Here is an 11,210-nt window from a genome sequence, read left to right on the forward strand (position 1 = left end):
ACGTCAAATTTTTGAGTCATTTTTGGAAAGTTTTATGGGGTAAATTAGGCACAAAATTATTATACTCTACTACTTGTCATCCTCAAACTGATGGTCAAACTGAAGTAGTAAATAGAACATTAGGGACCTTATTACGTGCTGTTGTTGGTAAGAATTTGAAAACTTGGGAAGATTGTTTACCTTTTATTGAGTTTGCTTATAATAGAACTACTCATTCTTCTACTGGGTTTTCTCCTTTTGAACTTGTTTATGGTTTTAATCCTTTAACTGTTTTGGACTTATTACCTTTGCCTTTGAGTGATATTGTTAGCTTGGATGCAGAAGGTAAAGCTGAAAAGGTTAAAGCAATGCACTTGAAAGCACGTGAATCGCTTGAACAGAAAAATAAGTTGATAGCCCAACGGGTGAATAAAGGTCGAAGACAACTTATCTTTGAACCTGGTGACTGGGTATGGGTTCATTTGAGAAAAGAGAGATTTCCTACTCAAAGAAAATCCAAGTTAGACCCTAGGGGTGATGGTCCATTTCAAGTGCTCGAAAGGGTCAATGACAATGCTTACAAGATTGACCTTCCAGGTGAGTATAATGTATCCGCTACTTTTAATGTCTCTGACCTATCTCCTTTTGCTTGTGATGCAGATTCGAGGACGAATCTTTTTCAGGAGGGAGGGAATGATACGAGTCCTATGGAACAAACTGAGAACTGTCATATGCCAATTGGTCCAATTACAAGAGCAACAACTAAGAGAATAAAAGAAGGTTTTGCAAACATGGCTAAATCATGTGTTCAGGAGATGCATCAAGAATTGGGCAAGACAATGATTAACGATTATCAAAAGCCACACGTCTTACTATTTTACAAGATACATTGAAGACTCTCATTAGTCAAGATGAATTAAAAGAGACATCACTTTCTTAGAATTTATTCTATGTTTATTTTATTTTTGTTATTTGTTTGTTTTAGGCCCAATTATGATTTGGCCCATATTTTATTCTAGTGAACTTATGAGTTAGGGATTTAAATTTAAGAGGTATAAAAACCCTCTAAACCCTGGTAGCCATTTTTTTTAATTTTGATGAATGAAATTTTCTTTGAGTTTCTTTGAGAAACTTGGGTGTGAACAGGTGAGGTAGAGTGATTCCCTTAACTGTTGCATCAGGAAATCAAATTGAGGTAGAGGAGTCCCTTTCTTTGATCTTCCATCTTATCTTGGGTTACGTTCCGTATCATGTGGCGTCCTTCCTTCTCCTGCCAATGAACTCAGTCAAGCACTAACCAGAATGTGCCCTAATGTCACAGCATTCTCTGGACGAAAGAGAGAAGAAACGTCTGAAGAGAAGTAGGAGAAAGACTAACGAATGATCAACCCTCTCCCCAAGCAACCTTTCAATTCCCCTCCAAGGCAAAACGACATCGTCCTGATTCATTAACACCATCCAGGCAAAATGGCGTCGTTTAAGGCTGCCTACGTGGACTATAAGCAGCCAGCTCAGTGCTCCGGCTGCTGAGTCACGCCGGAATTGGGTGGAAGGACCAGGATTTCGCACGGAGCTCAATCTGAAGGGTGCAATTAGAGCATTTCAAAAGTTAGGGATAACATTGGTGCACGGGCTCAATTTGAGAGACCATTTTGAGGTTTTACTCAATCACCTACATCATATATTGTTTGTATAATAGTTTGTGTGATAACAGAAGTTTATTAATAGTATTGTATAAATCATTAGTGTGCTTATGGGTCAGAATTTGAATAGCGAAAGGCGAAGCATGTCAAGCATCATTCATAATGCTTCAATACCTCATATAGTGAAACTTGGTGCAAGCATAAATCGCTGGACCCCTTTCACGATTTATGCTTATTTCTCGTTAACAAAAAAAACCGTGAAATCCCTACCACAGTTTTTGGCCAAATTCAATATTAATCTAAATCGCAAAATCTCATCAGCGGTTTATATATATATTTCGAAACCATAAAACCCCTCCTGCAGTTTATATAATTTTATAAAAAATTACATTTTTATCTCCAAACGGTAAAAATTATATTTCGATAATTTTGGAACCAAATATTTTATTTTCCTAAATTGTCCTAAAAGTAAGAATGAAACGGAGTGGCACACAACACACTAGTGAAGATAGCCTCTGTTGCGTGTATTTGCCTAACTATTGAGCTAGCCCCACATTGAGGAGGAGTAACGAAGAAGCAGCACAGGCTTTGATATAAAATAAGCAGCGCTACACTAATAAACTCATACCTTTCTCGGCCTTTTGGCTAAGATCAAGTGTAGTATCTGTTCTTATCAGTTTAATATCTGATATGTGGGTCATTGGCTCACACGATATTAAATTTATTTTGAGGGGGAGTGGCCACCATAGTGGCTTGCTACTGGTCCTCTCATGCGTCGCCCATGCCTTACACTACTGCAAGGGCTTGGCTCACCCCATCAAACCCAGTTTAAATATTTACGCCTCTGGCTGAGCCAACGAGTGGCATTTATGGTTTAAGAGCCACAAATCTAGTTCTCCGAGGCTGCTTCCTGAAAGAACACAGCTGATGAGTGGCCAATTACAGGGGGGAAATACTTTTATGGTTTTTCTGTTTAATGGTTCAGCAAAAAATGGTTTAGTAAGGTTTTGATGCAATGCTTCCAATTGAAACTAAACAGAAGAAGGAGGAGCTGGGTTGGTCAAAGAGCAAGCTCTTCTTCTCGAACCTTCGGATGGCAAAGAAAAGAAGAAACGCCGAGGCATGGCACAAGGACAAAGAAGTGCATACCAGATGTTCCTGAAGCAAGAATGCACTCAGTTGAAAAGTTGTAACTCGACCTCAACCGGAAAGGGTATTCTCCACACGGCTATCGATTCGTGAAGGAATATGTCTCCACTTGAGAAACAGGTACATAACACAATGATTCAACACAACATGTCTCAACCTTTCTCATTGCTATTCATGCAGCCATATGTGGATGAATTCAAGAAGAACCGGGAAAAGTTCAAGAAAGAAATGATTATTGATGACAATGAAGAGCACAAAATAATGCAAAATGAGAAGGAAGAGAGGAACATGGCTCCTACTAGTGTGTGTAATAGTGAGTACTACCAAGTAACTTCACAACCTGAGCCAGATAACAATAACTACACTACTCTCAACAACAATGCAGCAATAGGCTTAGCTTTTAATGTGACTGAAAAGTTTCCCAAGGATTCCGTGTTACTATTTGGCTTATAGATTGTTCAATGGATTTGCCGATCATGGAACCAAAGTAACTTATAGATGATCTTTTTGCTCTGAGGGAAGCCAAGGAAGGAACTAACTATGCATCAGAATCAGATAACAAACATCTTTAGCATCTTTTTTATGAATTGTAGGGTTTGATAACAAACAAAACACATTTTTAACATCTTCATTTGAGTAGGTGTCTTAGTATTAGTATATTCCACCACTGACTAGTTCTACAACCAAGTTTCTGGGGTTGCCGTTGCCACCATTCTTTGAGGATTCATATAGTTCCAGGAGCATTCCAAGGAACCATTAACCAAGAATCTGGAAGGTAACCGATAAAATATTTTGGAGATTACAATCTTTGAACTTAGATTATATATATATATATATATATATATGGCAAAGTGATTCTTACATCAATGGTAGGAATTGAACTTAAATTCTTGTGATACAATAATTATTAACTGTGCCAAATTGATCTTGAATTCAAGGCAAAGTTGTTTTCTGCTGGGAGTATCTACAAGGCTCCACCACTAGTGGTGAAGAATCAAAAGGTGACATGATGAGTGGAAGAGAGAAGAGATTGGCTGGTTGGTGTGGCAAAAGTTGATCCAATTGATGATTTCCTCTTGAATTCCTTCCTTGGCATTCCAACTGAGTGCGTTGCTGACCTGAGTACTGTGATCTCCATTTCTGCCTCATCTTAAAGAAGAGATATACACCATATGAATAATCACATAGCATCATTGAATGTAAACTCTACTTACTACCTTGCCCCTAACAATGATATGGTGACCTCATTTGCTGAATGAACTTCTTCACCATCTTCACCATAAATTAGTGTAGAATGTTGTTGGTGTGAATAAAATGCCGGCAACCTTGGCCGAGGCAATGGTTTATCATCATCCAACATACGAACTACAGATGACATGTTAGGCCTATGTTCTGGTCTCTCTTGCACACATAACAGTCCTATCTGAATACATCTCAATACTTCATCTTCATTCACCGAATCACGCAGTGATTCATCTACCAGCTCCAAAGTCCTCTCCTCATTCCATAGCTCCCATGCCTGAAAAGATGTCAAAATTATTATTTTCTAATTTTGGACCTATATGAGCTACAATAATAGTTCCTACTAACACAACAACACTTACAAATCCCAGAAGGTTAAGACTTTGGTCTGGGACACAAAACTCTCTTGTCTTCCTCCCACTGACTACCTCAAGCACGATTACACCAAAGGCGAACACATCAGATTTCATTGAGAAAGATCCACGCACTGCATACTCGGGCGAAATATAACCACTGCATTGTTGCGTGTATCTCACATAAGAATCATGATACATGACACAAAAAATGTTACAGTTCTAAGTATGAACAATACTCTAGCCTACTTACTGAGTTCCCACCACTCTTCCAGTCTTGTCTTCAGTCTGATCACTTGCAAATGTCCTAGCAAGACCGAAGTCTGATATTTTTGCATTCATTTCTTCGTCAAGAAGAATATTACTAGTTTTTAGATCTCTATGAATGACTCTTAGCCTAGAGTCCTGATGCAGATAGACTAGGCCTCTAGCTGTGCCACTAATAATGTGAAAGCGCTTAGTCCAATCCAATAATTTTCTTCTAGCATCATCTAACATGTTGAGAAAGTAAAATGTTAAAATGATTATCTACTAGTTAGTGTGAGTTAAGAAAGAAGGGATTAGTGAATCAAATAGCGCAATTCTTCAAGGCGTGACACTTTTCTTTAGGCTTAATTCGCCCCCACCAATATACAATGATGTGCAAAATGGGTTACTGGCAAATTTCCTGTAGGATACAATGAAGAACACTTGACTTGTTTATGCACTCACACAGTCAAGTCAAGCCTTACACTAAATGATTATTTATAGAATAATATTCTCTATTCTTTCTTTTGCGCATAAAAAAAGTGTTGAGATGGATCCATAGCAAAAATAAAATGAGGGAAATTTATAGAGACGGAGTACATGCAGCTACGTACTCAACAGACACAACTTTTCAAATAGTTACAACCTTTCAACAGACATAACTATTCAAATAGTTGCAACCTTTTAACAGGCATAACTTTTGATTAAGTCACAACTCTATCGAGAGATGTAACTTTTCAAAATAGCTTTTCACATATTTTGAAAATATATCTCACAGTTAGTACCTCAGAGAAAGAAGCATAAATTCAAGATAGTTAAGAAATGAACCAAAAATAAAGTAGTCCAAACTCCTGTTGGGCATGAGCTCATAAATCAAAAGTTTCTCTTCTTGCTGAATGCAACAACCAAGAAGCTTTACGAGGTTGCGATGCTGAAGTTTTGCAATTAGCTGAACTTCCGTTTTGAACTCCTGCAGTCCTTGGTCAGAGTTCTTGGAAAGTCTCTTTACGGCAATCTCAGTCCCATTTGCAAGTACACCCTGTTTACAATTGTTATAACAAAACAATATCTGGAGTATATATTACCACAGTAAGCATATTCAACCTATTTAAGTACCTTATAAACTGGTCCATATCCGCCTTTTCCCAATTCATTACTGCTAGAAAATTGATCAGTGGCACAAACTATGGTTGATAAATCAAATGTTGGGAGGTCCATGCTTTCCTTTACCTTTTTGTGATCACGTTGCCTCAGCCAAAATATATCTAGCAAAATGATGAATGGCGAGGATATAAATTAATTAAGTTCTGAAGTTTGACATGGTTAATGTAAAATTATATTTGAACAAGACTTTCAATGTTGCAAAATTATATTTCTGCCAAATACTGGTGTAGTAGTGGAATTCACATGTAGAATATCATGTGTTCACCTGACTCCTCAAGTTTTTTTCTCCATAGAAATGATTTCAGTCCAAATATTATGCTCATGATGAACAATATAGAGCCAACAACGATAACTGCTAGCTTCCTCTTGCTGGAATCATTGTTTTGCTTATCATCTGAGATATCAAAGTTCAAGAGCATTGTTCCTTAATTCCTTACATTATGTATTGTGAAATGAGGAATGCTAGGGGGCCAGCAACATTTGGGATTTATAGCCATCAAATAGCCATCAATAAGGCTTTTAATGGTGTGAGATTAATGTGAGATTTCATCCAATGGCTCACTCTTCTTTGATGGTTACATGCTAGCCAGAATTTGATAAAATTGCTGGCCCCTAGACTTTTCCTTGTGAAATTATAATGCAGGTAATAACAAACAAAATGTAAAGAAGGAAAGCGTACCTATTCGAATATAGAAGTCTTGTGACCCTTGTCTAATGTCAACAAGATCATGAAACCAGATCAAGCAACCGCTTCCTCCATCACGGATATCCAAATTGGAATATGCCGTACAAGAACAATTTTTCAGACAGAATTCTCTGCATTCTAGCAGGTCCATGGTCCTGTTATACCAAGAAGTAGACGTGTCCGGCAGCACTACGCCTGCAACCTTCTTGAATCCATCTCTGCTGCACCTTAAAGGAGTGACCCTAACACAGCCATCAGACCAGTAAGAGTCCTTCCATTTTCCAGGATATTTTGGTACAAATCCTTCAAGGCATGCACAGACCGGAGTCGGAGTGGTCCTGCAAACAGAATTTGCACCACACAGAGCATACTTATCACATTCGGCTTCTGGTATAGAAATAAGGGTCTCCCAGCCTCTGGTTTGTATTGACCAATGCAAAACCTGCACACCTCCCCAAGGGTACACTACACCTCTAATATATTTGGATGTATTTTCTGGTCTGAACCTAGTAAACACCTCTTTTTCATTGAAAACAAATTGAGATGAAAATTGGCTATAGCGCAAATAAAGTGTAGCTCCTGAAAACATTAGCCCGTTCCATGCCCCTACTCTAATTTTTATGGCTGTTCCTTTCATTAGAACTATTTGCGGATCGCCTCGAAGGTCTATTCTAAATGTGTAGTCTCCGCGGCCGGGATCATCTGTACTTTTCGAAGATGATAGAGTCCTCTCTAGACCTGTCACAAGGTCCCATCCCAGCTTCATTCCCGGCAAGAATGTATCACAAGGATAATCAAAGCTCTGCCATAGAAAGTGGTCACCATTATGACCATCTTTGACAACAAGGTTTCCTGACTCCAAGAGCTGTGCAACTGGATTCCATTTGTCTTCCACTTTGCTTGACATGTTGGAGGACCACACAATGCTGCTGTTGGTGCTGTCATTAATAAGGACAACAAGTCCTTCACCGGTGAGTTTTAGAACTCCGAAGGTGTTGTTGAGGGGTTTTTCTCTGTTTGCCACCCACACGACTACCTTAGGGAATATGTTATGGTACCATATGCCTAAGTATCGGCCATTTGAATTTCCGGGGCTGTAGAAGCCAAGTTCAAAGGTTCCTCCACTCGAAATTAATGTTTGTCCATCAGTGATGTATTGAACAGGAGTTATATTGTCGAGTGAAATAGAGTTTCTTAATATAAATGAGAACAGAACGGACCAAAAGCATAGAACTTTCTGGTTTTGCATTATTTCTGTGATGTACAACTTGTTTCTACTATAATACAAGGAATGTAGTTGGTGCAGTTTTAGTTCATAGATAAGACATAAGAGTCTCCATATCTCTTTCCAAACAGTTTTAACTTTTAAGAGGAATATAGATTGTGCAATTAAAGAGTTGACCAACGAGCATTGATGGTATGGATTCCATTCTGTCGCTAATTTTCAACGCAACTTTCTTCTTATTTTATGAATCAAATATGTTATATCTCTATGGTTTTGTTACACCATGCTAACTACATTTCTTTGGTTTTATCTTAAAAATTCTATTATTATTCAGAAAAATGTAAGCATTAAAATTTGAATTCTATTTTTATTTTTTACTATCATTTAGAAAATTAAAATACGAAATAAAAATAAATAATTACATTTCTAATATTTATAATCTTACTTTAAAAGTTTAGGGTTTGTTTGCATGAGTTTCTAAGAAATGATTTTTGTTCAGAGTTATTTTTTTTTTAAAGATCTTTTAGAAAGGTAAAAATATTTTTATATTTAGATATCAAATACAAAAAAATCTTTTTAGCTATCAATTATGTTTGGGTACAGTAATATAAAAAAAAAATTTTATTATGTAAAAAATATATATTTTTAATAAAAAAATATTTTTTACATAATAAATTGTAGTTTCTCAAAAAAAATATTTTTTAATTTTTATTTTTACTACTAAAAATTTGCTAAACATGTTAAAAAATAAAATATCAACTTAATAACACTCAAATAAACACATTCTTTTTTTAATTGATTGTAATCACTAAAAAGATAAGAGGGGAAAAAATTCACATATAGGTCACACATCACTTGTCTTCGGGTAAATAATATAAATAAACTAAATGGTCTTTAATATTACACAAATATTCTAAAACAAAACAGCTTACATACATGTTTTGTTTGCATATCTAGATTCGATTTATACTTTTTCAATATAAATTAACAACACATATATAGTAAATCGAATTAGGTTAATTCGATTTACTCCTTGTACAGATTATTGATATTTACTACTTTTAAGTTAATTGTAACTTTAAAACATAAATGTCAATAAGGAAATACTCCCATTTGAATTAAAATAAAATATAAAAAAATCAAAACAAATAAGAATAGAAATCCAACTTTTGTGTTTTAGTTCAAATTCCAGAAAATCTACATTTTTATAAGCTTATGAATTTAAAACGGAATAATAAACGATTTCTAAAAATTCATTGAAAAAGTTAATATAAATTATAGCCCTCCATTGTGGCATAGAAGTTAAAACTTGAATTTTTTTTCAGAGTCAAAAGTAACAGATAGATATACAATATAAAAAAACTAACTATAGTTATATAATATGTAATTTAAGAAATAATTAAAGTTTTAATTACATATTGTATAAATATATATAGTTGGTCATTTTATATTGTATAATTATCTGTTACTTCTGACTCTGAAAAAAATTCAAGTTTTAATCCCTATGCCACCTTAGAGGGCTATACTTTATATTAACTTTTTTAACATTAAAAGTCCCAGTAATTATTCTTTAGATACTAATGAGTCAAATGATGATTTTTAATGATTTTTTAGAAATTTTTTATTGTTCCATTTTAATTTCATAAGTTTATAAAAATGTAGATTTTCTAAAATTTGAACTAAAATACAAAAGTTGGATTTCTATTTTTATTCATTTTGATTTTTTTTATATTTTATTTGAATTCAAATAGAAAATTTTTTATTGACATTTATGTTTTAAAAATAAGAGTAAATTGCTTTATTAAAATATTTGACATCTAAAATTATACCAATATCCTAATTCTGTTTTGGTTACACGCATATCCTAATGTAATATATATATGTAGATAGAATAGGTAAATTAAAGGGCAATTCACTTAAACAAATGAATTGAAACCAAATTTATATGAATCTTCTAAACTAAGAAGACTTACGTGGGTAGTCTATTTTAATGTAAACCGAATTCATTTACGTTGATTTAGCCATGTAGATGTAAATCGAATTGAGTACGTTTGATTTAGGGTTTTTCTAGTAAATCAAATTAATAAAATTCGATTTAGGTATGATGCTAGTAAATCGACCTTACTAGATTCGATTTACCTGGTATGATGATGCACTAAAGTAAATCGAATGAAGTGAATTCGATTTATGTATGAAAAGACTATATAGGATAAATCCACTCTACTTAATTAGATTTACCCTCTAAAAACAACCGTATTAAATCGAATTAATTTAATTCAATTTAAAGTAGACGTCTAACCTATATAAATTTGAACAACATGTTGAATTCACATTAGAGTGACACTTAAAATGACTACAGAGGATAGCTTTCTAGTTCTTGTGCATTACAAAGGCACGATTAAAAAAAAACACGATCGAGAATTAAGTTTACTAATAAAGATTTGTTGAGCATCTTTATCAGACTTTCTATGAGCTTGGTTGATTTTATAATACCGTACTATAGAAATTTAGTTTGCATGACATGTAATGGATCGAGAAGTTATATTATCGAATTTTGATTTCTATATTTCGAGATGAGGTGAAGTACAACTCGTTTATGATAGGCAGTGACGAAAATTTGCAAGTTTAATTTCACTGCCATTGCCAGTTTCTGGGGGTGAGAATCGCTGAACTATTGACGAAGCTTGTGGATGTAGTCTCTAGCTTAGGAGGATCGAATCGGAATCATCAATCAGTACCTTTGGCAGCAGCCTCCAGTTCAACCCCTATTGTTGCGTCTTCATCTGTACCTGTGATTTTGTCTGTGGGAGATATAGTGGCATCTCCATCTTTTGCAGTTGATCTACACTGCGATGAGATTGCAGAACAAGGTGCTAACGTGAGTACTCCTGATATGATTCCAATTTCTAGTACGGTTGGAGAACCGGATGCGGTGGAAGACGTCCTAAGGGAGGACGATGATGTAGAGCCCGCCACGATTGCTGATAACAACTATGATGATATAAGGAGGAGTATTCCTGTCGGTCCTGGTGGAGGATCAAGCTCGAAAACTCAGCAATATCCCCCGCACTTTTCGATTCTAGATTTGGATACGATGAGACCAAAGGGGTTACCGGATGTACAATCCAATTTTTGCGCGAGAGAGTCACAGGACACCTCAGGTCTAGCTGAGTTTCAAGTCGGTCAGCATTTTCAGAATAAAGAAGAAGTTGTCTTATGTGTGAAGATTTATAGCATCCGTCGTGGGGTTGAGTAGAAAGTGATGGAATCGGACCATGACCAGTACTGCGGCAAGTGCAAGGAGTTCGGAAATAGTTGCAGATGGTTGATTCGGATCATGCTACGGCAGCGGAAGGGTATCTGGGAGGTCAGACAGTATAACAGACTTCATACATGTTTGGCCATCTCGATCTTCAGTGATCACAGGAAGCTTGACTATCATGTGATATCTGCTTACATCCTTCCTATGATTAGAGTTGATGCATCCGTGTGCATCAAGGTTCTGCAGAATGCGACAGATGCAT

At 35.7% G+C, this 11,210-nt stretch overlaps 1 protein-coding gene and 1 non-coding gene across 3 annotated transcripts; one reads left to right on the forward strand and one right to left on the reverse strand.

Moving 5' to 3' along the window:
• Positions 1–2,246: 2,246 nt before the first annotated feature.
• On the forward strand, positions 2,247–2,440 carry LOC148547409 (U2 spliceosomal RNA). The gene has a single exon (XR_015897408.1). It is a non-coding gene; the product is annotated as a U2 spliceosomal RNA (small nuclear RNA).
• A 962-nt stretch (positions 2,441–3,402) lies between these two features.
• LOC107611886 (G-type lectin S-receptor-like serine/threonine-protein kinase At4g27290) lies at positions 3,403–7,728 on the reverse strand. Of its 2 annotated transcripts, XM_088496676.1 has the most exons (7): positions 6,456–7,728; positions 6,042–6,170; positions 5,729–5,877; positions 5,441–5,651; positions 4,620–4,857; positions 4,376–4,526; positions 3,403–4,290 (listed from the first exon to the last, which is right to left on the reverse strand). In XM_088496676.1, the coding sequence occupies exons 1-7, from the start codon at positions 7,708–7,710 to the stop codon at positions 3,985–3,987; spliced, it is 2,439 nt and encodes an 812-aa protein (XP_088352802.1). In that variant the 5' UTR covers positions 7,711–7,728; the 3' UTR covers positions 3,403–3,984. The 2 variants fall into 2 exon arrangements, with proteins under 2 accessions (XP_088352802.1, XP_088352801.1); XM_088496675.1 differs by lacking the exon at positions 6,042–6,170 and having other exon boundaries at positions 3,867–4,290; positions 6,456–7,710.
• Positions 7,729–11,210: the final 3,482 nt, after the last annotated feature.

Source organism: Arachis ipaensis, chromosome B8, assembly GCF_059453495.1.
Source record: "Arachis ipaensis isolate K30076 ecotype BB chromosome B8, ASM5945349v1, whole genome shotgun sequence".
Taxonomy (NCBI): domain Eukaryota; kingdom Viridiplantae; phylum Streptophyta; class Magnoliopsida; order Fabales; family Fabaceae; genus Arachis; species Arachis ipaensis.

Excerpts from the sequence above, each read along its gene's own strand:
- LOC107611886 (XM_088496676.1), bottom strand. The coding sequence starts at position 7,710 with ATGCAAAACCAGAAAGTTCTATGCTTTTGGTCCGTTCTGTTCTCATTT. Across the intron at positions 6,171-6,455 it reads AGACTTCTATATTCGAATAG|ATGATAAGCAAAACAATGAT; the intron begins GTACGCTTTCCT and ends TTGATATCTCAG. Across the intron at positions 4,291-4,375 it reads GTCTTAACCTTCTGGGATTT|GCATGGGAGCTATGGAATGA; the intron begins GTAAGTGTTGTT and ends ACATCTTTTCAG.